General features: G+C 41.5%; 1 protein-coding gene across 4 annotated transcripts in view; it reads left to right on the top strand.

Moving 5' to 3' along the window:
* Window positions 1–27,530, top strand: part of gabbr1a (gamma-aminobutyric acid (GABA) B receptor, 1a) — a 47,459-nt gene that overhangs the window by 19,158 nt on the left and 771 nt on the right. For 3 of the 4 annotated variants that reach the window (XM_019878590.1, XM_019878589.1, XM_019878592.1), the window contains 16 exons: window positions 2,710–2,844; window positions 5,834–6,004; window positions 7,654–7,755; window positions 9,349–9,414; window positions 10,200–10,391; window positions 13,741–13,986; window positions 14,339–14,402; window positions 16,507–16,584; window positions 20,504–20,654; window positions 21,814–21,946; window positions 22,692–22,808; window positions 24,347–24,457; window positions 25,105–25,198; window positions 26,438–26,565; window positions 26,657–26,785; window positions 27,205–27,348. In XM_019878590.1, the coding sequence (XP_019734149.1) occupies window positions 2,710–2,844; window positions 5,834–6,004; window positions 7,654–7,755; window positions 9,349–9,414; window positions 10,200–10,391; window positions 13,741–13,986; window positions 14,339–14,402; window positions 16,507–16,584; window positions 20,504–20,654; window positions 21,814–21,946; window positions 22,692–22,808; window positions 24,347–24,457; window positions 25,105–25,198; window positions 26,438–26,565; window positions 26,657–26,785; window positions 27,205–27,348 (2,061 nt within the window). The remainder of the gene's footprint in view (window positions 1–2,709; window positions 2,845–5,833; window positions 6,005–7,653; window positions 7,756–9,348; window positions 9,415–10,199; window positions 10,392–13,740; window positions 13,987–14,338; window positions 14,403–16,506; window positions 16,585–20,503; window positions 20,655–21,813; window positions 21,947–22,691; window positions 22,809–24,346; window positions 24,458–25,104; window positions 25,199–26,437; window positions 26,566–26,656; window positions 26,786–27,204; window positions 27,349–27,530) is intronic. The other variant, XM_019878591.1, reaches the window with a different exon arrangement.

Genomic DNA, 27,530 nt, shown 5'->3' with positions numbered 1-27,530 from the left:
ACCCACCCACCCCCACACTTTGTTTTAATTGGCAGCGGTGACGCACTATTTCTCGCTTGGTTGCTGGTCAGCCAGGCGGGACTTGGCAAGTCGGAATTAAGGGTTAAATGGGGAGCATAGCACCGTGATGGAAAGGCATCCGCTCTCCCCACAGGCCCTTATCTTAACACCTCGTGTTTCAGATATATCATCATTAGAGCCTATTAGTGGTGTCTTAGCAACTTCGATTGCTAAGTGTTCTGTACGGGATGTAGCTGAGATAATTATTTATGACGCGCGTGCGTCTGCATGTGTGTGCGTGCTGTCATTTTTACGTGAAAATGTCAAAACAGTTAGACGCGCGTGGTGATGATGACACTAAAGGGTTGTTCATTAGCATTTGTCGTGTATTAAGATTGTAGATTGTGACTTACACTAACAACGGTGAACTCCAGTTTATTGCAGTGGGAGATTTTCCACACATCTGGTATGTATGTCGACACACACATACTTAATATGAATATTTTTGCATGAACCATTGTGAATTCCGAGCTGCGAGTCTGCACCTTGCAGCTTTGTTGACACGAAGAAGCCCGCACAGGTTGATTGCGCCCGTCGAGTCCCAAAATCACCCGTGGGGAGGAAGTGGTTGTAGGTGCTGATTGATTGGAAGAAAAAACGCCCTTGCCACCTCGCAGGCTTTGCGAAAATTGCCACGTCTGGTTTGACATCAAAACTGCAAAGTCAATGCTAATTCTGTTAGCACTGGGGGACTGCAGTACTGATGTGGCATGCTAAAATTATTCGTTTACACTACGAATGGCTATGTTGGCCTTTTTGATGGACTTAGCGTTTCCAATCACACATTTCCTGTGCAGGTGTGTATTGTGCTAGAAGTGTATGTTTTTTTTTTTTTTTTTTTTTTTGAGGTCCGCAACATGATCCCCCTGCCAAAACTCACTCAGTCGCACCTCCTAGAAAGTTGAACAAATGAGCCACTGCCTGACATCAGTTAGACTGATCGACATTGGCGGACACGTCTATCACAGGCATGTCTCAAGGATCCGTGACACAAATTGAACGGGAATTCCGCCATTTTGGTTTGAAGCAGCCATTTTGTGTGAATTTCAGGTCTCGTGTATGCCTTTCACATCCAATGCTAATGGCAATGCTTTTTTTTTTTACCCCCCTACATCATCTAATGTGGGCGGCGGATGAGGTATTTGATGTTCAATTCAAGGCTCTTCCATGATAAATGGGGTGTGAAGGCCCGTTCATCATTTCAATTATTACGCTCATTTCAGCCAATTTAGGTGATCAATGTCAATCAAAAGTGAGCACTAGTATGTTTTTCCATCAGCTCATTATATGACGCAGTTGCATCCTTTTTTAGGCATGTGCATATTGCCACTATTTGCACTTTCATTTGCTTTCCTGCCTCGGGTGCTGTCGATGCTGCGGCAAAAAGTCCGAAAATTACGATCTCGCATTTTTTATTTATTTTTTTTGTCGTCGTCTCACGCTGTGCTTCTTGCTCGCATGCGAGGACGTCGTTTTCACTCGTTAGCTCAAACGAGACAATCGGCGACGGTGGCGACGAGACAACCGTCCTGAATTAGGAGCCCCGTCACAGCCCGCTTATTGTTTGTGACACCCGTCAGGAGAGTCTCTATTGTGTTTGCGAGGCCTCCGCGGGGCTGAATCATCACACGTGTCAGGACAGTTTAGGAGTGACGGCGCCAGGCGGCGGGCGACCGATCACTCCTGCCATGCTGTCAATTACACTGAAAGCGTATCAAACTCAAATTCAGTCAACCTCCTGTGAATAATTGACGCTCCTCATAAGAATTTTTATAATTGTCTATATTAATAGTTAAATATGTAAATATACCACAAACGAGGATCCAAAAACCCTTGAATGGCCTGTCAATGTCATCTTGCAACATTAATATTAAAAATAAATGACGTAAAGACTAGATTTGGAGAAGAATGCAATTGCACAAACTGTAAGCAAAACAGTTTAACATTGTTTGGAATGGGGTTTAAAAAATGTAGAAATTAGAGGATTTTTACAAAAAAAAAAATCTAAATTGCTGCTTTTATTTTGAAATTTTGAAAAAAATGTGGTTGGGATAAGATGAACAGTTTAAGTTTGGAATGTTTTAAATGGGCCAAAAAAGTAAAAATTAGAGGGGGGGAAAAACAAATCAAAATGTTTCTTTTCATTTTGACATTTTGAAGAAAAAAACATCTACAATTAGAATATGGTGAACACTTTAAACTTGTAATGCTTTTTATTTTTATTAATGCTTTTATTTTGAATTTTGGGGGAAATTGGAAATAAGTTCAACAGTGTAAAGTTGGAACAATGAGAAAAAAAAATGGAAGTTAAAAGTTAAAAACCCCAAAATGTAATTTTTGGCTTTTATTTTGATATTTTCAAAAAAAAATGATTGCAATCTGAATGTGTTGAACTGATTAAAGTTGCAACGATTACAATTGTCCAAAAAATGTGACAACATCTAGTGGCGTTTCAAGCCATTATGTAAATATTGTACCACAAAAATCTGTGCTTTCTTTCACTAAACAGTGGAGGGTACGTTGTGGCACAATGTGCTATTACACTAAAGGGCCACAACTCAGAACTTTGGACATTGTTAAAACATGATATAGTGGGGAGACACTGTCCATCCACACTCGTTCTCCTCATGCTTTTTCTTGTCCTTCCAGTGCGACCCAGGCGAGTCCACCAAGCTGCTTTACGACCTGCTGTACACGGAGCCCATCAAGATCGTGTTGATGCCCGGCTGCAGCGGCGTTTCCACCATCGTGGCCGAGGCGGCTCGCATGTGGAACCTCATCGTGGTGAGTTCACTGCTCGTGGGAAATAAGATGGAATTGGACTGTGGGTACAGAGCACAGCGAGGGGGGCGGGGTAGGAGGGATCAGTCAGACATGTGCAAGTCATAAGCAAGTCTTCCAAGTTTTGAGCAAGTTCCCTGTGACTGTGACCCTTTATGAAATCGCTTTCCTGCAATCGAATGAACCCAAGTGTTACGATTTAGTATCTTTGACTGGCCACCGTTTTCACCGCATACTTTCCTACGTTGTCAGCTGTTGTCGAGCGTTTTGACTGATTTTTCAAGACCCAGAGAATCCTCCAAGGCTGGGACCGCTACCTCCCTTCTTGCAAGCTAGCTAACTGGGCTAGCTCTTGACACGCTTTGGTGGGTCTTGCTCAACTTTCTCCCTTCCATTCCGTCACGGTCGCAGTCCACCTTAAGGACTGTCTCCTTTCCGGCTTTTGGTTGTGGCGCTGCCTTGAACATTCGTGTGGTTCCTCAAGCTCAGCTATCAGATGCTAATTGCGATTGTCTCAGTGAAGCGGTCTGAGCTTCCGCCGCGCAACCGAAAAGTCAATTAACAAGCCTGTTCTTGAAGAATCATGGCAGACCATCTCTTTTTTTTTGTGAATCAATTTAGCTGTTGAAATGTAAATTATATCCAGCGTTTTGTCTCCCCGACAAGCAATTTACTTCACTTAACACTTCACTTCTTCAAGCCATTTCTGTTGTTTTCTCAATGACTTGGTTCTTTTGCCACCCGGAAGTGCGCGTGACGGTGACACTGCGGTAAACAAAAATGTACTTTACATGGATTCAATTTGCGGAGACGTTCAGTTGGCAACGTTGTCAAATTCAAACGTCATGGCTGTTTATTGATTTTGAACGAGGCAGCTCCACAAAAGACCCTGACGAGGACATAATACCACAAGACAAAGCGTATTGTCCCATGTCGCATACTGCTTGTCAACATGTTGGGTTTTTTTTCCCCTGGTTTTGGCACCAAGTTCTATTTTCCATCTTCTGTCACTTGGCTCTCCATTAACTTTGTCTGATTGCCTTCAGTGTTTCTGACGTTAGTCATGGAGAGCGATGGCTTCTAGGGGTTAGCATCTGGCCCTCTTTTGTCCTTCTCAAAGATCCGTGATTCTCATGTTTCTGCCTGCAGGCAGTGATGGGAAGTCAGGAAACACAAATATTATCTGTATCTGCACTTTTGATTACCGGATTTATATTTCTGGCAACTTTTTACTTGTACTCACGACAGATCCAGTATCTGTAAAACTGTTCCGGTTGCACGTGTCTGCCTAAATGTCTGTCTAAAAAGATGACACTGTTGTCACTTTCCTAAATTTAAGAGATCAGTGCAGTGGTGGTAAGTAATAAAATATTTGTTTTTCATTGTAACGACTAACAGATGCATATAGATGGCCGGGTTGCATTTTTTCTAGTTGAAATCAGCACAGCTTTTGAGGTGAAGATAAAGATCAGTGCCAAGTCGATTATGAGGAAGAGGATGACAACAAGTTAGACAAGTTGAGCAACCTCACAACCCAACAAAGTATGCATGGTATCAACAGGAGTATGCGTTGTGGTCGTTTTGTAGAATGTGTGTGTGGTGACTGAGAAATGATGACACAATTCAAGAAGTGAATAGACGATGAAGTTCAACCCGAGCTGTGAGGAGATCTGCGTCGCTCACGGCGCGTTTGTGTATCTTTCAATTATTTTGCTTTCAAAGACAAAGCTTTCTCAGCCTTGTTTTGTTTCGTTTTGTTTCTTTTTTATAGTTTGTGGTGTCATAAAAGCAACAAAAAAATACACTGTATGTTTCTTTTCACTCAAGGTTTGTTTTCTCCAGTTTTTGGTCAGTTAAGTGATGTTTTTTTTTTGGCAAAACCAGCCCATATTCGACTGCTGATTACTGAAAATGGAAAAAAGCTTGAAACAAGCTTTTATTTCAGGTGAAATAAGAGAGTCGAGTTCCCATGCGTATACTGTATTGTCACCGAACGCAATATTCTGAGTCACAATGCTTGAAAACATCTGGCAAGAAACGCAAATCTGCTTTGAAAACAACTGCCATTGAATGAGTTGATATACAGTATTTCATACTCTCCTTTTTTTTTTTTTACTTGAGTTGAATCAGTACTTTTAACCGACCTCTCCCCCCCACCCATATATTTCTCTTCAAGTAATGGCGTGTATACTTTTGCTACCACAGCCTGCAGGTGCCTCTTTTGTAACACAGGCAAAGAAAAACCTCTGGTTCCTGCTGGATCAAAAAGAGGGTATTAATCATTCCCGTTTTCACTCTTTTAATGTGATCCTGTGTATCCGTTTCTAAAAGCACTGTTGAGCATTGATTGCCGCTTGAGGGCTGAAGGAGACCCGATGGGTTAGAATGAAAAGATTTTGTTTGAGGTTTAAATATTGTGCTGAATGGCCACTGTATTGGAGAAAAAAATCAGACCCGGACAAAAACGTATTACATTGAAATCACATCAAAAAATATAAGGTCAAAATTGTACAACCAAAGTGAGACCGCATCACCATTTTAATGGCCCCTAATTAAACAAATAAACCGACAGCAATGACACCAGAACCTCCTTGATGGAGATCTGAGCTCTCCTTGTTGTCATCTCTTAAATTTCCCTGCTCGCACCTCCAAATAGTCTGACAGCATCTTTGTTCAAATTTTCCATCACTTAGATGCCATTAGATGAACATTATCTACTCGCTGCACTCTCAGGGATGTGTTATTACGATTATTGTGATGAGTACGCATTGTCCGCCGTGTCTGACATCCATCACAGAGGAGGGAGGGAACGTCTGTAATGGTTTTCTAAATGCCACCTTTCTCATTTTCAAAGAAATCTGTCGAAGGTTTTTTTCCTTCCACTTGTCACCGTGAGACTAATTGTTTGAAACATTGAACGTTTGGCATTTTAGCGCTGCCCCGCCTTGCAGACCTCTCTCTCCAAAGTTTGTGTTGTTCATCTTCTTCACAGCTTTCGTATGGCTCCAGTTCGCCGGCTCTCTCCAATCGCCAGCGTTTCCCCACCTTCTTCCGCACGCACCCGTCAGCCACGCTGCACAACCCAACCCGGGTGCAGCTCTTCCAGAAGTGGAAGTGGACCCGCATTGCCACCATCCAGCAGACCACTGAAGTCTTCACCTCAGTCAGTACCTCACATCACCCCAACGTAGACCTCCTCACAAGTTGAACAATTACACAGGTGGACCCAAAAAAAAACCCCCAACCAAACAAAAAATAAATAAAAAATATATAAATTAATTAAATAAATAAATAGATCGATAGGGCGGTCTGGTGGTCCAGTGGTTAGCGCGTCGACCTCACAGTGCAGAGGTTGTGGGTTCAATCCCAGCTCCGGCCTCCTTGAGTTTGCATGTTCTCCCCGGGCCTGCGTGGGTTTTCTCCGGGTACTCCGGTTTCCTCCCACATTCCAAAAACATGCATGGCAGGCCGATTCAACACTCTCAAAATTGTCCGTAGGCGTGATTGTGAGCGCGGATGGTTGTTCGTCTCTGTGTGCCCTGCGATTGGTTGGGAACCAATTCAGGGTGTCCCCTGCCTGAAGACGGCTGGGATAGGCTCCAGCACCTCCTGCGACCCTTGTGAGGATAAAGCGGATCGGAAAATGGAACCAATGAACATTACACATTGCTTGTGAATTGTGGTTCAGCAGAACTGTGTTTAAAAAACAATCATAGGAAAATGGCCAAACGGCATGCTGGCAAGCCACAAAGCTTCTGGGAGAATGTCCGATGGACAGATGAGACAGATTTTTTTTAATTTTTTTTGGGCAAGTCACATCAGCTCCATGTTCACAGAAGCATACCAGGGAAAAAAACAACATTGTCCCTACTGTTATGTTTTGAGTCTGCTTTGCTGCATCTAGCACATGGTGTCTTCAAATGTGTGCAGGATACAATGAAATCTCAAGACTACCAAGTTATTCAAAAGACGAATGTTCTGCCCAGTGTCAGAAATCTTGGCGTCCATGTGCAGGTCAAAGGTGTTGCAACAGCAGAATGACGTGACCAAAACCACAAGTAAAAACACCCTATGGCCAAGAGAAAAACATTGGATTTATTCTGAAGGTCCCTTCTATAAATCTTAACCTTGCTCAAAGAGTCTATTTTTTTCTTTTTGTGTGTGTGTGTGTGTGTGTGTGTGTGTGTGTGTGTGTGTGTGTGTGTGTGTGTGTATTTGTCAACGGCTCTCTTCAACTCTTGTTGAATTTCATCATGGAAATTGTATCCTCTTTTAGGGAACAGGCGAAAGTTATACTCAGGTACCACGACTGTATTTGGAAGAAACGTTTGAATGCAATCACAGGAAAATAACGAGCAGGCAACCAAGCAGTCATGTTAAACCACAAATGGATGCTTGATTTGGTTCATGTTTTATTCACTTTCTTCATATGGTTACATTGATGTGGTTTGCTTCATACTGGGTTGGATTAATTAGCCATTGAGCATCTTCTTGGTGTTTGTTTACCGCTGACGCTGTGTTGCTCTTTCCAGCGATCACTCACGGTAATTATCGGACTCCTTTTTCAACACGTTTGTCAGAATATTGGTGGCGAAAGCACATTGATCACGCCGCGCATTTCTCGCAGACGCGGCGGTCAATACGGAGACTCTTACTGTGCGCCGCTGTAATGGAGGTTAATGATCCGCTTTTTTTCACCACCGCCGCTCGCGGTTTTTAACTTTTGTCTCCTTATCCGGCATCTTCTTGAAAGATAACTCCTATTCTGCCTTTGATGTTTTCCCCGTGTCTTTGTTTTCATCCGTCCATCAGACCCTGGACGATCTGGAGCAGCGAGTCAAGGAGGCCGGCATCGAGATCAGCGTTCGCCAGAGCTTCCTAACCGACCCGGCTGTGGCTGTCAAAAATCTGAAGGTGCTTTGATTAAAAATTCACCTCAGCTGTCAACCAGCCCTCCTCTAGCGTCAACACCCCACCCCTGCCGCCCCCTGCCCCCCAACATCCTCTCTTCCAGGCACTCTCACATCACAGCTGCAAATATCATTAGCATGGACGCCAGTTGGCAGAAATTAATGTGCAGTGTTAATGAGATGATCCTGAGCTTCTGGAATGCTGAACATCAACGGCTCGTATTCGCTTGACGTATTCATTTTGCATTCGTTTTTGCACTTATCTCTCAGTGTCTGATGTGGTACTACAGTAAAACTGACCTGCTTGAGGCAACGATGTATGCCACTAGGCATCTGTACTGAAAGAAAATACAATGATGATGATGAAGCTCAGCTAGTTGTAGGAGTGATGAAGAGGCTTGCAGCTCTTGTTCACCCAATCGAAAAGTTTGCCATGATCAAAGAACTTCACGCAGTACCTGGACTGGCCTGCGAGAGGAAGCAATGAGCCACAGGGGATTCTGACTCGGGAAAATATGAAGAATAAGAAGCTAGACTATATTTTAAGAGTCGTTCATGTAACTTGGCGTAGTGCCCCAATTTACCTGTGAGAGGCAGCAATGCGCCCCAGGGCATTCAGACATTTTTTTTTTCTTTCCAAATGTTCTATATCAATCGCACATGTTGTGAAAAACAAAAAAGGACACTTCATGAAAATTGTGAACGTTGTCCCTCCCAAAATGGCCGCCATGAAGGCATGTTGGTTATCTGGGCTTGCTAGAGAACGCTGGTGTAGCAGGTCTTCATGTCTGTGTTTGGCGCAATCTGGTGTAGTACCGGGATTGACATGCGAGAGGCAGCAATGCGCCGCAGGGCATCAAGACAATCTAAAATTACAGAAGAAGAAGGAGCTAGCATACCGGCTAATATAAAATAAGAAGAAACATGCACATCGCAAGCTCGTTGATTCAATCTTTTCGTTATTTATTTATTCATTTTCATTAATAAAATACAAAAATGATTAGTAAAATAAACAATTTTCCATATACTGCGCATTTACTGTTTCTTCTTGATTTTATGATTGGTTTCTTTATGGTAAATGTCAAAATATAAAACATTTGGTAAAAGAAACTATTTTACATCTACCAAAACCATTTTTTGGGTTAATTTATTTACTATAAAAATTAAATAAAACAATATTAGTAAAATGACCAATTGTATGTGTACTGCAAATGTAAGATTTTTAATCAAACAGTTGGTAAACAGTTGGTTTATTTATTGTTGATCATAATGTCTCAAAAATATTTTTTAGATTTCACATACCGGGTAATTTAAGTAACTAATTAAATTAATTTTAGAAAATTCATTAAAAATGCAATAATAATAATTATGTCATTATTGAAATAATCAATTTAATATCTTTTTAAAAATTGTATTTCATTATCATTTCACATACACAAAGATGTTTTTTTTCTGGCGTCATCTACAGATGATCTATTCCATCTGTTTTCAAATCAAAAACGAGATTAACCCTAAATCACGACCTTTTCTTTTCTTTTTTTTTTTTCTTTTTTTTTTTTCTGATGTTAATCTGAAAGTATTTCTGTCTTGTTTTCAGCGTCAAGACGCCAGGATCATCGTGGGTCTTTTTTACGAGACTGAAGCTAGGAAAGTGTTTTGTGAGGTGAGCACTTGTTTTTCTCCACTCAATTAATCCCAATACACTCAAATTCCCCAGACTTTACTTGATGAGCCAATTGAATGACATAAGGTGACACTTATTCATTTATTTGATTTTATTTTTATCAGATCCTCATACATTGGGGTACTTCATCCTCCTCTCAGTACCATCACTATCACGTTGCAAATATACAAATTACTAATACGGTACAAGAGTGAAATATAGCGGCACACAACTTTTATTCACACTCAACTATTCACTACTTTTGTGCTCAGGCATCTTGTTGACAAGAAACTATGTTCAACTGAGTTGAGAAGCTTCATTCAGACAAAATTAGTGCATTGCCACCATCTTTTGGCATCTTGGTGTCAGCGAATGATTTTGAAGTGAGTTGAGGAGCTTCATTTAGACAAAGGTAGTGTTTGCCCCGTCTGGTGGCTTTGGCTACACAGCTGTCATGCAATTTTGTATTTTTTGGGGGGGGGTACTCTGGTTTCCTCCTACATTCCAAAAACATGTATGGCAGGTTCATGGAACATTCTACATTGTCCCTAGGTGTGAGTGTGAGCGCGAATGGTTGTATGTCTATGTGTGCCCTGTGATTGGCTGGCAACCCGAAGCTGGGATAGGCTCCAGCACGCCCGCGACCTTTGTGAGGATAAGCGGATTAGAAAATGGATGGATGTCGTTCAGTGCTTTGACCCAGCACAGAAGGCCTTGCTGCCCTTGACCACCACCACTGATGGACCCTGACGCTCTTCCCTCCCTTCCACGCCGCCCCCTTGCAGGTGTTCAAGGAGAAGCTTTACGGGAAGAAGTACGTGTGGTTCTTGATCGGTTGGTATGCTGACAACTGGTTCAAGATCAAGGACCCGACCATCAACTGCACCGTGGAGAACATGACGGAGGCCGTGGAGGGTCACGTGACCACCGAGATCGTCATGCTCAATCCTGAGACCGTCCGCGGTGTTTCTAACATGGTAGGCGCAAAGAAACACGATTTTGGTTATCTTACCCTATTTGTTGTCAATCATTACTTTTTAGATGTTTAGTGAGATTGAGGCCACTATATCCTGCTTAACCTATACTCACTACACATTAGAGCAGCAGAATAAAACAAGGGAAACTTATTGTTTTGGACACTATATAATGAATAGGGAATGAAAATGCCACACTGTTTTTCTGGAAATTTTAAATGTATATTCATTCATTTTGGGGGGGAAAAAACCAAGTAGGCAAAATAGGGTGGGTTTATTTGAACATACCCTTCAGCCCTTTAATATTCACATATTTTCTGTATATCTTATCGGTTCGTGTCGGCTTGTGGGTGAGTTGGAACCTATCCTAGCTGACGGAGTACACCCTGGACTGTCAACAACCAGGGCAGCTTTCAACATCTAAGTAAATTTTGCCAACACGATGGAAAAATACATCAATTCGGGCAGCCTGGTCGCCAAAGTCCATTATCACCTGGAGGTTTTATTTATTTATTTATTTTTTACACGCCGATAAGCACCGCATTGTTAATGCCGTGCCGTTAACGCAGTTTATTAAGGTTGTAGTCAGGTCCGGCCCCGGGAAGAATCACCACTTTAATTGGATGGTTTGTCGTAAAATGTATGACATTATCATTAATATTATGATACTCGGGCAGAATTTTAATGACTTGGCTCTGACTTTGTCCTCCAGTAACAGTTTGGAGGATTTGTGACCTTTAAGGCGGCCAAATGAGCACAGAGATTGTCTTCTTAGCAGTATCACCGAGGAGATGCTCTCTCGTTAACATTAGCATGAGGTGCCGCTAGCTATTATGTTTGTGATTTTTCAGAAAGTAAGACTTAATTCCGTTGACGAATGTCACATTTTATACATCTGCCCATAAAGTCGTATGACAGCCAACATTAAGTTTAAATATTGCTCAGGATTAGCCTTTGTTGGAAAAAAATGACTTCATTCAGATGATAAATATCACATTTTGCTTGCTAACTAACATTGGCTGTCGGGGCTGCTATTAGCCTGATGGCTCCACAACGAACAAGAATACATATATGTATATAAAATAATATACATTTTACATCGTGATTTGATAACAAATGTTAACTTTAGGTACGACTTACTGTTAGCATTGTTTTCTCATTTTCTAACATTTTTTCAGTGATTTGTTTACTGACATTTGCCCCAGGTGCTACTCGCTATTAGACTTGTGCGTTCTTGGAAAATATGACTTAATTTCGATTATAAATATCACATTTTATTTGGCGGTCTGCAAGCTAACATTAGCGATAGGTGCCGCAAGCTAGTATACTTCTGTTATTGCTGAAAATAAGACTGATGTGAAGATTATCACTGTATGTTTTTCCCTTGATATTTTGCACTGTCGGCAATAGTTTAGCCGCACTCTTGCCAATGTGAAATTCATTCAAGTAATTCATTGTTATGTAAAAGTGTTTGCTTGCACGGATGCTTAGCCTCAGTGTTTAGCCAACGATAAATATTCTGAGCATTTATCAGCAATGTTTGCTAAATCTCCCCAACAGAAGGAGGATTTCCCCTCGAGGGAAAGATTCATGCTCGCTTATTCAATATTTTGTTGTTACATTTTATTATTATTTTTTTTTGTCAGCATTTTCCTTTTGCTCATCTCTGCAGTGACATAATCTAAAGCCTCTGAAGAGGGGTGAGCATTTAGCTTTTTCTAGAAAGAGGACGCCATCCTAAAAGGTATTACCATTTGGTGACCTTTGTGGCCAAAAAGTAAACAAGCAAAGAGTGCTTTAACATTTTTTTGTAAATATGTCAGTATTGTTTTCCTGTTTTCTAAATTCCATAATCAATTGACCATCTTTGGACATACAAGGTTTCTGTATTTTGAGAAAAAAAAAATTCAAGCTTCATGTCTTCAAAGTTTTTGAAGCTTCATCTCTTCTAATTGACCTTTTTTGATTGCCGCTCTGTTGACTTTTGCTCTTCATGTTTACACGCCTCGCCTCGTCCTTGCAATTCCATCCCCCCCATCAGCAGCTGTTGTTTGTAATAAATAGCGCACCTGCCACAACCTGCTGCTAACTGCTGCTTTATCATTGATGCACTCCTCCACGGGGCGTTCCGATAGACGCGTACGCGCAATCACTCTATTTCCGATTCAATTTGCAAGTTTGAAATTGGCATATTTCTTGGCTGGTGTGCCAAGCACTGGAGGCGGTGGGATCGCACGTCACGTTTAAATGCCAAGGTGGAATTTTTTAATGAATTGGACTTGTCAGAGAGCCGAATTGGACTCGTGCGTGGGCCTCCGGGGGAATCCTCGGGGACATCTTGATGATTGCGAGCAATAATCTGCCGTCACACATGAGCACTCTCAGATTAGCTTAATTGCTCTCTGCCGAGAGGACGGATCTGACAAATCACCCGAGGCTCATTTATGCCCCAAAACAGGTGGTGAGGTGTTTTGATGGAATTCGATCAGACTTAATGCGGTTATTTTGTGGCCATCATTACATCTCAGGTTCATGTGACACTTTGTTGACAAATCCTGATGAATTGACACATACTGTCCTCCTAAAGTAATGCTCTGGAAACACTGCAAGCCCAAAGGTGAAAATTTGGCTAAACATGCATCTTTGTGACATTGGTTCTGCTATTACCTTTTTAAACAACCCGGCCATATGTTGGTGCTATTATTAGGCTCCAAAGTGACCTGAATCAAGTCCAGCTCGATGCACTGTAAAAAACTGAAATGATGGCAATTTAAAATAATTGGCCCTGAACCACTGCATGCAAAAATGTGAAAATTTGACGCAACAAAATACACCCATACTTAGTTAATTTTCCAAGCAATTGACCACATGGTGGCACTGTAATTAGACCCCCAAATTGATCCCAGCCATCCCACTACTCACAACAATTTGACATCAATTCAATGTTGCATTTTGGATTTTGATGTCATTATTGATGTTGAATTGACTTCGGATGCCCACTGAGGGTCCAAAGTTTTCGGAGTCAAAAACTCACATTATCTTAAATGGTAGCACATTTGAAACTTCTGCTGCTTTACTACGACCGACAGAAATGTAAAAAATGGCCAAAACTCGAATCTCCGCAGCTCTCTCGGCTGTGCTTTTACCTCAATGCTCCCCACAAAACTTAAAATATGGAAAATTGAAAGCAATTTGCGCTCTTCTGCTCCTGAACCACCTCATGCTGAAAAGTTGAAATTTGGCATAACAAGCAACGAAATGGTATGAGCCTATGCTATTACTCGGTATTGCTGTCAATAAGCCCCAAATTTACCGTATGTAATTATTTCTGTTCGCCTTTCGGCTCAATCAGACATCCCAGGAATTTCTGGCTGCCTTGATCTCCCGTCTGGGCGTCAAGAATCCTGAGGAGACGGGCGGCTTCCAGGAGGCCCCGCTGGCCTACGATGCCATCTGGGCCCTGGCGCTGGCCCTCAATAAGACGGTGGCACCGCTCAAGGCCAAGGGGCGGCGGCTGGAGGACTTCAACTACAACAACAAAGACATCACATCTGAGATCTATCGGGCACTCAACACTAGCTCCTTTGAAGGCGTTTCGGTAGGTTTGGCTTCAAGACGCAAATCCATTTTCTAAGTTGGAAACATGCCAAGGGAATTAACAGGAATTTATCGGAGTAGCACAGGAATGTACTTAATCGAACGTTGGTGTTTAAGTACTGTAATGCCCTCATATGTAGGCAAGGAGAGCTGTCTGTTTGGCACAGATGTCTATTTATGAAAAACAGAATGTTTAAATGAAAGTGCCAAAATGTTTCCTTTTCATTGAATGACTTTTTTTTCAGTTCTTTCCCATAATTCCCATGGAAAGTTTTCAATTTGTGGAATATATTCAAAGTTCACCATCTTAACTAAGAGGTTTGCTCTTTCCCTTAAAAATGTCTTTTTCTTAGGGCCAGGTAGTGTTTGATGCTCAGGGTTCCAGGATGGCAATGACCCTCATTGAACAGCTGCAAGGTAAAACTGTTCATTTCACTTGAAAACGAGATAAAACAATTTGTGTCGAAATTGCATGTGAATGCAGAGGAGCTAAAGCGGAACGGAAACGCTATCATGTCAGAACGAATTCTTTTTGGGACAATATGGAGGGAAAAAAATCACCCCTTCAAAGCATGCAGCAATATTTCATCCTCCCTTTGCGTATTCTCTCAGTGATTCACTCCTGTAATTAAATTGTCCGTAGAATATTTGGATTCTCAACTCACATTTGAGCAAAATCCTTATTTTGGGAGGTGGTGGGGGGGTTGCAAACATCATCTAACCGCCCTGTGTATCTTCTGTAATTGCGCTGAGCAAAGAACGTGCTTGTTTTAGTTTGATGCTGGATTAGCGCGATGGGCCACCAGGCTGCAGTTTGTCACTTAACGACTTTTTGGGATGATTACTTTTCTCACTTTCTTCCTGAAAAGATGAGCCTCCTTCACACTCCAGCCTCACGTCAGGCTGTGTGGTGGTGTCAGAGGTAATTTGGCCCGCACAGTGAAATGACCTGACGTGAATCTGCAGGGGGGAATTTTTTGCGAGGGCGCTCATTATTATTCGCGGTCAAGGCCACCACATGAGCTCCTTTTTTCCCCTCCTCACCTCCTCCTTTGTGTTTGTCCTTCTCTTCTAGTTTTCTCATGCCTCCTTTCCTCTTGCGCATTTTCATTCTTAACATGAAAAGCACCGGAGTGAGGAGACTTATTGGAGCGCCCGTCATTGTTTGCACCTATTACACCCTCCAAAGAAATATGTCAAGCAGAACAGTGACTTTTACACTTTTATTTTTTATTTTTTTTGCTTTTGTGGCACCTTATGAATGGCACTATAAAAAAAAAAACAAGACTGAGAAAGGATTTTTAATGACAAGATGATTTTTTTTTTGTTTTTTTAACAGATGTGCAATACAACTTACCACAGCGCTGTCAGCGATGCTGACTCACCGCTTTGCTCGAGTGTGGCTTTTTTATTTTGTTTACACTTTCAGCATTCCCTCCATAAATTGCCAATTTTTTTCCCCCAAACATCCATTAAATAAATAAATAAATAAATAAATAAATACATAGATCAGTTGTTAAATAAACAATAAATAAATAAATAGATCAGCCGTTAAATAAATAAAAATGGCATAAAACAAGTACGAATACAATTAGATCATTAAATAGCGCGAAAATAAGTACAACTGTCATAAAATCCATACAAATGCTTCTAAATAAATACATATTCACACTATTCAATAATTACAAATGCAACCAAAAATACCTGACTCTTTTTTTCTGCAATTTTTGGATCCATACAAATGCTTCTAAATAAATACATATTCACGCGATTCAATAATTACAAATGCAATCACTAAAATAGAAAAAAACAATAATACCTGACTCTTTTTTTCTGCAACTTTTGCTCTGAAGTCAGGTTTTTTTCTTTGTGCTGTATGCTTTGCAGGCAGGAGATAAACATTACCACCCCAGCTGTGCGAGATGCAGCAGGTGCAATCAGATGTTTACGGAAGGAGAGGAGATGTACCTCCAAGGTGAGCGCACGTTCTGCTGCCGCTATCCACACATTCTTTGAAGCTTTATAGTTTTAAACCCAAGCGTGATTGGTGAATAACACTGAAAATGATGCACAAGCAGCAGATGAAATTCTCAACTCAACTCAACTGTATTTATAGAGCACTATAAAACAACCACCGCTGTATACAAAGTGCTGAACTTGGAGCAAAAATAATTCATACAACAAACAATAAAACAATAAATTAGTGACAAAGACAGTAGAAAGCACAAAAACAGTAAAACGAAAAAAAAAGTCCATTAGATGCTCGCACGAACAGTATTTGTTCAGTAATATGACATGAAACATTTTTTTTTTTAGATCACATACATCACTCCCACCAAAGATGCTGATCATTAAATATATTTGAATGTGTGCAGAATGCTGTGGTTGATTAGAGCGACGCACGTCTGACTCTTTTTTTCTGCAATTTTTGGGTCGTATTTTTCCTGGAAAATATTCCATTTGATTTTTGAAGTTTCACTGTAATTGTACATAAATGGATACATTCTTTTATCCCCCCTAGAGGGCAGCTACAAGAAGATCGGCTACTACGACAGCTCTCAGAAGAACCTCTCGTGGTTCGGCAAGGACGTCTGGATCGGTGAGTTGTGGAGGAGGTTCCTTCGCTTCTTTGTCTAAAGTTTCTCAACTCAACTCAACTCAACTCAACTGTGTTGATAGAGCACTTTAAAACAACCACCACTGTATGCAAAGCACTGTACAAGGTGCAAAAATGAAATCCTACAGCAACAAACAGTAAAACAATAAATTAATTACAAAGACAGTAGAAAGCACAAAAACAGTAAAACGAAAAAAAAAAGTCCATTTGATGCTCGCACGAACAGTATTTGTTCAGTAATATGACATGAAACTTTTTTTTTTTTTTTTTTAGTTAACGTACATCACTCCCACCAAAGATGCTGATCATTAAATACATTTGAATGTGTGCAGAATGCTGTGGTTGGTTAGAGGGAAGCACGTAAATTTAACTATCCGCGTTTATGTCCCAATACTTCTGTTCATTGACCGCTGTGCTGTTTTTGGGTGCACCCAGGCTGATTTGGGGGTCCCCGGTGAGCTGACACATTTGGCCGCTGCGCTCCATGAAGAGCTGGCCTTTTTTTTTTTTTGAGGAGACTTTTGAAGAAAATGATGTGTTACTGTTAAAAGCAGCAGCATGCATGGCTTTACTCAAACGCACATGGTAGCGAGCAAGTGCGGATGACAGGAAGTTCATGCTCGCTCTGTGGGGGCGATTGTTCATTCCACTCTTCACTTCTTCATTCACTACTTCCTTCCTTTCTCTGTGCTTCACTACCTCCTTTTCCCTCTTTTACTGCACACCTTACTTTATGCGCTCATGGACTTCCTCCATCACAAATTCCTTTCTTATTTCCTTCCACTTCTTCCTATACCTTTGTACGCTCCTTCACTTTTTACTTCTATCCTTCCCGATGTACCACCCGTCACTGCCTCATTTTCTTCTTTCTTTACTACTTCCTTCCTACTCACTTGACTCTGTCCTACACTGCTTACTTCTGTCATTCCTTCTCAACGTCCTTTACTCCTTTCTTAACTATCTCATTTATTCCTTCCTTCTCTGCCTCCATTTTTGCCTTCATCACTCCTTCAATTACTCCCTCCTTCAGCTCCACTTCCATCCGCTAATTTTCTTCCTTCCCTTCTCCATTATCCCCTCCCATGTAGCTTCCTGTGAGTCCCTCTTCCTTCACTACTTTCTTACCACACCGTAATCCTTCATCATGATTAATTTCTTGACTCCATCATTCCCCCTTCACTCCCTTATCTCTGCTCCCATCACTCCTCCTCTCCCTCGCTCCATCAATACCAACCTTCCTGTCCCCTTCATCCATTTCTCCACCATTCCCTTCATTACCACCTCCTTCGGTACCACTGTTCCTACCGCCACCACTCCCTCACCTCTCCCTCTATCCCCCTGTCCACTGCGTCCTTGACAACCTCCTTTTCACTCTCTCAATCACTCTCTCCCTCCTTCTCACCTTCCTTTTCCCCCTCCCTCTCTCTCTCTCTCTCTCTCTCTCTCTGTCTCCACAGTCGCCCTAACAACCACTTCAGCTCTCCTCTAATCGCTGTGGCAACTGCTACTGAGCTGCGTCTCCATGGCAACACTCTGTTCTCATGTTTTTTTCACTTTTCTCTTCACTTTTTTTTTTTTATAAAGTCAAGGACGCTCGATGGTTAACACACATGTACACGATGACACACCCACATTTTTCGCGCTTGTATGAAACTTTGTGTAGCACCTCAACCATTAGAAATGTTGCTTAAATATTGAACGTACAATATTTGATCCATCACCAGAGCCTGAAAGTAGTTTTAATTTGAAAAAAATAAGGTTTGGGGGCTGCTACTACAAATAAAGTACATCAGTACTGTAAATGCAGATTAAATAAAACATAAGAAACTACAAAAAAAATGCTCATTAAATATATTAAAGTATATTTATGTTGAAGTAAATACATAAATCTAAACATACTAGTCGTTCTTTGCAGATGATAAAAAATAGATGCATGTAAGTATTATTATCTGTCTGCATGTGTTGCTCTACCGTTTGTGTTCAAATTGCCACTGCTGAAAGCGATTTTAATACCCCAAGTTACATGCTATTTATTAGCCTGTCTCTGGTGTTTTAGCCTTGAGCTAAGTGGATGTTTGAAATACGTAACATACAATTCTCTTTGCTTTATTTTTAATTTGACAGAAATCTTGAACTGTGAGTGGCATTAAACACCTTGGATCTTTTTTTCAAATAATTGATCATAAATAATTCACAAAACTGTTCATTATTGTGAAGTGAGTTGAGTTGCCTGCCCATTTGCATCTCGAATTTCTGCTCACAAGTCAAGGCGAAAACAATGCCTAATGGGAAAAAAAAGGAAAATCTGACTGGAAAAAAAAATCCCACTCACATGACTTTTTGTCTCACATGTCAAACGGCGGGCTGGTGTCATGTGGGAAGTAGATTTTGTCAGCCGTCAGACAGATGGCGCCGCTGAGACATCGGTTGTGTTACCGCGGTGACGTGGGGCTGACACTCTGACACCCGATGCTGACATTTGACACATAAGCTTCACGTGGCGCTCACACTCACACACACAGTCGCACCCAATTTTTCTGTCTTACATAGACACATAAATCTATATTTGACTGTATATCGATGCTGTAATGTAAAAAAAAAAAAAGATACACTGCATCATGATTTCATGAACACACATTCGCACACGCATATGCCGCTGTGCACAATTGCTCTCCCTGACATAGACCCAAAAATCTGGATCACGTATTCCTACTGTCTCCAAAGGGAAAACAATGTGGTACATCACGATCTCAATATTTTGTCTTTTTTTTTTATCTCCCATTCATGCGCCAGCTGACTTACCCCATTTCTCTCTTTCATACATAATATCAATATTCGATGCATGCCTTTCAATATTGTATCAGCCCTTTTCACCGAAATACACGCACGCACGCACGCACACACACACACACACGCACGCACACACACACATTTGTGTATTGTGTGGCTAGAGAAAGAAGAAGAAAAAGAAAAAGCAAAACAAGCTTTCCTTGGTGCATCTGGCCCTCGTTGAACTTCATTAGTGATCAATGAAGTTGGTTTGAAGCTGGAGCACGTCGGGAGCATTTGCTCTTAACTCCACACTACATGCTCTTAATTAGCACACAACATGCCCACTCGCTCACTCACTCACTATCTAGTACTGTGTGTGTGTGTGTGTGTGTGTGTGTGTGTGTGTGTGTGTGTGTGTGTGCGTGTGCGTGTGTGTTGAATAATAAATAAATACTCCAATTGATCTCAAATCAGTTGGAGTATTTATTTGATATCCTACAAGAGTGCTGTTAAAAACAGAGAGCGTACAAGTAGTAGCACATGGATCTTAAAGGGGAAGTCAAGTCAAAAATGCTCTTTATAATTATGTCCTATGCGCCCCCACTCCTCTAATTTCAATAATGATGTGATAACATGTTACAGTAATATGCTCTATGCACCCTAACTAGGCTAAACACAACAGTCAGAGTAATATAGCGTTTGTGGAATATGGATTAAGCAGCAAAATCCACCAATTTTTATCCGTCTCAGGGGGCGGCCATTTTTGCCGTGTACTTCCACCTGCCGTCGCTTGAATATGACATCACAGTGCCTTTGGGCACAGGTAGGGACCGTCAAGACTCATCGGTTTTCTGGGTTTGGTCATGTGATGTTTGCAAACTGCGACCTGGTCATTTTCAGTTTCACTGCACGTGGAAAAATGGCTGCTTAACTCGTATTCCACAAACGCAATATTAATCATAATACCGTGTTTAGTCTAGTGACGGCGCATCGAACACATTATTGCAAAGGAAACTGTTGAATTGACATCTCCTTTAAGATGGACATCTAGAAGATCACAAAAATCCACAAATGGCTTTCTCTAGACCTGTGTGTGAAATGACTGCATGTGCTGAATTTCTCCGTTTAGGGGCGGGGCCTCCAGCGGATCGCACGGTTGTCGAGAAAGAGTACCGCTTCCTGTCGCAGAAGTTGTTCGCCGCCGTGTCCGTGTTTGCCGGCCTCGGCATCCTGCTGGGTGTCGTGTGTCTCACCTTTAACATCTATAACGGCAACGTGCGGTAAGAGTCCATGCATATCATCACCACTTGGAGCTTCCAAAGTTACTGATTTCTTGAATTTAGAGGAATGGCGGCACTCGTGAGCACGTCCGCCTCACAGCGCATAAGTGCAGGGTTTGATTCCAGCGCTACAGCACCCTCGTGAGAATAAGCGGATAAAAAAATGGATGGATAGATAAGTTATTTGATATTTAATTTCCCATGTTTCTTAGCCTCACGTTCCCAGAACTGGGTGGGCGGCAAGGTTCTTCACAATCCCAGCAGGTAGCTTAAGGAAATGATCGCACCAAAATCCTTCAAAAATGCCTTTTGATCTGAGATTTCTCTGCGGGCTATCCAACATGCTAAATTTATGTTTGACCTGGACACGCTGATCTCAAGTCCAATATGTCGGTGAGCTCATCAGGAGTTTCCGGCAGTTTCCGCGGGGGTTGGAGGAAAGCCGCGGTGGATCTCCTCCGGCTTTGATTAGATTTCACACGCAATTTTGCTGAGGGAAGAGTGTCGGATCACATCAAATGTTTTCATTAAGTCGCTCTCGGTTGGAAGTCTCACACTGACAAGCGACTTCACGTCCAATTGGAGCATTTAGGCTTGTCAAAAGTCATTACCTGGACAAACCAGTACGAAATGTTTGCTCAAGTGATTGCATGCTGGCTGAATAGAGTGAACCCCCGTTTATCGTGCAGGATGTTTCAGACCACCCGCGATCGGTGGAAATACGTAGCATGGAGAGACCATATATATTTTTTTTTATTTCTTAATTTTTTGTCATGTATATACTGTATAATTTTAACTGACACATTTGGAACACATGTAAACTCATGAAAATGGATGAACACACAATTTCAAATGTTCCTTTGCGCCTGTTCTCACGAACTTGATCGATCAGTTCTCCAAATAAGATGCCCAGCGTGCTTGCTTCAAGATGATTTATTTCTCACTCCCATTTAATGATATATAAAAAAAAAAAAGAATTTAACTCATTTATTGCCATCCATTTTCCAAGCAGCCATCTTGACTTCTCCATTTTAGAGCATTTTCAACAAGCTTTCAAGACCCACAAAAAAATATTGTGTTCTGTCACAACATAAACACCAAACCGACCAAAAGAATCCGATTTGTGTCAGTGACGATTCGTGTATGTATGCTATTGCAGCTACATCCAAAACTCTCAGCCGTACCTGAACAACATGACAGCGGCGGGCTGCATGATGGCTCTGGCCGCCGTCTTCCCGCTCGGTATCGACGGACATCACGTACACCGATCGCAGTTCCCCGTCGTCTGCCAGGTAAGCGAAGCACCACCGCCAACATGACTTGCTTCAAACCAAAACGTCAGACTTCCTGTTCAGACTTGGGTCCGTGTTACTTTTTTTTTTTCCTGTTATGATAGATATTTCCACCCAATTTCTTGTCGATCGATAAAACTCAGATTGGGTGCTAGTTTTTCCTAGCTTTCCGAGAACCATTGAAATGTTCAGCAAGTGCTTGATGCCGTTGTCCACTGAAATGGCTGCTTCAAACCAGAATGGCCGACTTCCTGTCCACTTTCAGGCATGGGTTCTGGAGACCTTTTTGTCTGTCCTGATAAGATCAACTTGTCCACTTAATTTCTTGTTGATCGGTTTTGAGATCTGATTTTTTTTTTGTAACCTTCTTTGGGTCGCTAATGTGCAAGTGAATTTTACTGACGTAAAATGAAACTTTTTTTATATTGGGTTGAATCCAGATGGATTTGGTTGATGTTGAGAATGTTATTGGAACATTAATTTGCCTTTTTTTTTTTTTTTTTTTTTTGCCCTTTAGAACTTGAAATAAAATAACAAAAAGTAGAAATGGCTAAATTGCTTTTCCTTTAAAGTATCTTTGGGATCTACACAAGTTCTGTGCTAGTAATTACTGGTCCACCTTTGGGGTCAATGACAGATGAAGTTTAATATTCCAAAGTCTAATATTCATGCTCAGGCTGCACCCGAAGGACTCCTCTTTGCTCTCAAATTAACATTTTTTTTTTTTTGTCTTCCCACCCTGCAGTTCCGTCTGTGGCTGCTGGGTTTGGGCTTCAGCCTGGCGTACGGCAGCATGTTCACTAAGATTTGGTGGGTCCACACCCTCTTCACCAAGAAGGATGAAAAAAAGGAAAAAAAGAAGGTACGGCTTTAAAATAAAGGTTTCAAGCCAGGGTTAGGGTGTCAAATTAGGCTTTTTAAACAGAGTGTTGAATTAGACTTTCAAGACAGATTTTGGGTTTGAGTCTGGGATAGGGTTTCTATTTATGGTTTCTAGCCCCGGTTTGGGTTTTGAATTATAATGTCATGTTTTAAGGTTCTACGGTTTCAAGTCAATATTAGTACTTCAAATTAGGGTTTCATGCCTGGGTTATGGTTTAGAAAATAAGGTCAAGGTTTCAAATTAGGATTGCAAAGTTTTAAATTCTGGTTTTAAAACGCGGTTTGGATTTCAGGTTCGGATTAGTGTTTGAAGACAGGGTTTCAAGTTCGGTTTTCAAGCAAAAGCTAGAGTTTCAATTAGGATTTCATATAAAGTTCAAATTTCAGATAAATTTGCAAATCAGGGTTTCGAACCAGGGTTCGGGTTTCAAGTTATGATTTAAAATGAAGGTTTAGTCTCAAATCAGGATTAGAGTTTTTAATTAGGGGTTCAAAGAAAAGGTTGAAAATTAAGGTTTAAAACAAGGTTCTGGTTCAAATAAATCAGTTGGGGTTTCAGATTAGGTTTCAAATTAGGGTTTCAAGACATGGCGAGGGTTTCAAGCAAATTTTATCCCAGTGGATTGACATCTCAGCCTGTACGTCTCCCAAGAGGCACCATCCTTCTTTCCCAGCTGTCATGAACGCAGCACACTTATCTTCAGTTATCTTGGCCGTGGTTGTCCTCAACTGGCCTTTTTTTTTTTTTTTTTTTTTTGTATTTGTGGATATAATTCAACCTGAAGGCCCCGCAAGATACACTTAACTCCACTTCTTAATCTCAAAATGGCGAGTGCAATATTTATGGATATTTATGAATATGGATGAGTATTAACAGTCTGGGAAAAAATGCTGCTTGTGAAGAAACGCTTAAAGCCGAAGTCGGTGCTGATGCATTCAGAAGCAACACTTAAGGTGGGAAGTACGTTTACTTGGTTACTGAATTTCGTTGATTTCTCAGGTAGTTCTACTTTCTGTACATTTTTGTACATTATATTTATGCTTCATGAAAACAAACAGTTTTACGTAAAATAAAAATATTATACATTTGAACCAGTTTCTATTTTATATTTTGCCCAAAAAAATTGTTCCTTTATGATTCGTAGATTCTTTATGAAAAGTACAATAAAAATGAATTAATATTTGTGTTTTAACCCTTTTGGGGACAGCGGTTACTACAGTGGACTGCTGATCATGTTTCAGGTTACAGGGTGCATGAAAGGGTCAAAATATGCAATTGTACACGAAATACAAACATCTTAGGAAAACCATAAAATGATCAGTTTTTGCTCTCGAGTTTTTAATAATAATATGAAATAATACAAATAAAAGAATTGTAAACTTGACCATTGAAAAATGAGCAGCGAGTATTATTTTATTGTTAAAATGGAAGGTTTTACACATTTACTTACCTGGCTGACATTGTTTCTTTTTTGTCGTGTGTCGTTTGTTTGCCGTCTGTTTGTGCATTTGACTTAGCAACAGCTGGAGCCATGGAAATTGTACGCCACGGTGGGCGTGCTGCTGGCCGTAGACTTTCTGTCACTGGTCATCTGGCAGATCGTGGACCCGCTGCACATTACCGTGGAGGTAAAATTACCGCCAAGTGCACTACATTTTCCACAGAGTAGAGAAAATATATGCCTGTGAGTATTGTTGTACGCTTTTTTTTTCGTTGTATGTGTTGCTGCTCTGTCTATGTCCAAGTAGCAATTGTTTGAAGCTGTATAGTTGCAATGAGCCCATCTATGGCGTTTTGCACGTCAGCGTGAAAATAGTGGACCTTTATTCGGCGAAATTACTGCGTATGCCCCGTTTAACATAAAAGTAGTGCTTTGTTGCCATCGTGTTGCATATTGGCAAAGGACCTATGTGGTTCAGTTATTTAGGCCATAGCCCTGTTTAATAGGAAAATTGTGCTTTTCTGCCATCTTGTGGCACATTCTCTCTCGTGTATTTTGACTTGTCTTTCGGGAGCGACTCAATATTGCGTTCAGCAACTATATAAGCACTAGATTGACGAAAAACCACAAAAAAAAAAAAACTTGGGTCGGTTTTACTCCAAAAACACTCTCTGACTTGAAAGTTGGGGAAAATGAGCTTTCTGTGAAAGGAAATACTGTATGTCAAACAGAAGAGTGACTTTGACGCTAAATATTTGTTGTCTTTGTGACACTTGGAACTATCAACCAATAAAAACAAAAACTCCTCTCCTATCAACTCCCCATCTGGAGCAGGAGTTCACCAGGGAGGCCCCCAAAGTGGACTTGGACGTCCTGATCCAGCCTCTGCTGGAGCACTGCAGCTCCGAGAAGATGAACACATGGCTTGGTGAGTTTTCTCCGTCTTCGTTTTGTTACTCCTTGCGTCTAATGACAGAACAATGGCGCTCACATTGAACTCCTTATCTGGGTCACAAAGTAGGTCAGGGCCTCGTAGCGTTTCACAGGCGTCGCACCAGATGAGACAATGGACAGCGGCAAGACGCCTTATTTTTTTTTTTCTCTCCCGCTGCTTTTATTCTCTTCTTTTTTTCTCTCTGTCAGTCAGCAAGATGCCGAGTGATTTCTTGCACTTTCAACTTCCAAATAAGAGACAGCTAAGAACAGGAATCAAACACATTCAGACTGTATCGAGAGAGCAAGGGGGGGACGCAGACACATCATTAAAGCTCAACATGTTTTATGTCCCAAGATTTGAACTAAGATCACTGGATTCAAAGTCCAACCAGTTCAGGGTGTACCCCCATCTACTGCGCGACGGCAGTTGGGATGGCTTAAAGCATGCCTGCGACCTTCGTGAGGATAAGATATATTGGATGGATGGATAGTTTTGGATAAGCAGCATTTAAGGTTTCACTGGGATGTGAACCTTCGGCAGATAACTTGCACTTGTTCAATCTTATATCATTTTTCAAAATTCTTGACATTGCCGTGAGCCTTTTCTTTGCCACCAGCTTCTTTTGGGAATCCGTTTTTCACATTCAAGGTTCACTCGTCACAATTTCACTTATCCTCGTTTTTTTTTTTAACGTGTTATCGTCTACAAAAACTCACTGAAATGCCCTAAAAGGCCTCAAGATGCTCTCTGAACAGGAACAGTAGCACAGTTGGTCCAAGGTTTGTTGAAGAATCTCTGCATACAGTAGTACCTTGACTTTTAAGTGCATCAACTCGAAAGAAGGGAATAAAAATGGAGTGATTAAGGTTCTGTCATGCCCTCGTGTGTGGGCAAGGAGAGCCATAGTCACTGTTGCACTTTTAGCCATTTATTGAATGGGACAGTCCAACACACAAATACAAAATGACAACGACATGCAAGGAGCTGCTGTCGGCAGAATTCACCCCCGTGCGCTCACACTCGGCCACTTGAGCTCCTGAGGTTGCTCATGAGGCCACGCGCCAACATTTGTCGTTGTGACTCCGCGTGTGCCAATGTACAGTTATTACACTAAAACCAGTTTATTTCCGCATATTCTCTTTTTTGTTTTATTAGCTTTTTATTCAATACAGTGCTTTTTTTTCTTAAATCAAAATGGGTTAAAAAATTGTCCCACACTGCCCCCTGTAGGTGTGGTTTACGGCTACAAGGGTCTGCTGCTGCTGCTCGGCATCTTCCTGGCCTATGAGACCAAGTCCGTCTCCACAGAGAAGATCAACGACCACCGGGCGGTGGGCATGGCCATTTACAACGTGGCGGTGAGTTACCAGCTACCGGCTTACTGTCTGCACATTTGGGGCCTTGGTGGAAGTCCTTGCTCAAACTGAATCAGTCTGTGCCCTCCCGCAGGTGCTGTGTCTGATCACAGCGCCGGTGACGATGATCCTATCCTCTCAGCAGGACGCCTCTTTCGCCTTCGCCGCCCTGGCCATCGTCTTCTCGGCCTACATCACCCTGGTGGTGCTCTTTGTGCCAAAGGTGCGAGAGTCAAACTACAGCAACATTAGGATTGCAGTGGAAACACTGCCCTCTGCAGGAATGTCTGAGTAGTGCAACTTTGCAGATGACACTTTTTTTTTTTTTGCCTTGATTAACAAAGCATCATTCATTCATTAGTATATGACATTTCTTATTTGCACTTTGTTATATTATAAAAGGTTGGGAGATCAATGCGAAATAGTATACAGGCTCCAATAAATTATTTCATTTCAAAAGTTTTACTTTTTAACGAATGCTAAATAATCATCTTATTTTCCTTTTTGTTTGGTTTTGTGCTGAGCTAATAATAAAATAAAAATGCTCATGAGATGATGAATAATAAATAGCCTCAATATTTCTTCTTCACTGATTATGTGATATAAATGCGATTTTTCCTTTATTCGTGTCCTCCTGCGCAGATGCGTCGTCTGATCACGCGCGGCGAGTGGCAGTCGGAGCAGCAGGACACGCTCAAGACGGGCTCGTCGACCAACAACAACGACGAGGAGAAGTCGCGGCAGCTGGAGAGAGAAAACAGGGAGCTGCAGAAGATCATACAGGAGGTCCATGCGACGCAACAACGCAACACTCTGTCTGTCCCTGTGTGTGTGTGTGTGTGTGTGTGTGTGTGTGTGTGTGTGTGCGTGTGTGTGCGTGTGTGTGGGTGTGTGTGTGTGTGTGTGTGGGTGTTATTTTCAGTGTGTCACCTTTGTGCACACCAGTAAAAAGTTATATCTCCATTTGT

Source organism: Hippocampus comes, unplaced genomic scaffold (assembly GCF_001891065.2).
Source record: "Hippocampus comes isolate QL1 unplaced genomic scaffold, H_comes_QL1_v1.1 scaffold315, whole genome shotgun sequence".
In the NCBI taxonomy this organism is placed as follows: domain Eukaryota; kingdom Metazoa; phylum Chordata; class Actinopteri; order Syngnathiformes; family Syngnathidae; genus Hippocampus; species Hippocampus comes.
This window is presented reverse-complemented; position numbering and strand designations above follow the sequence as displayed.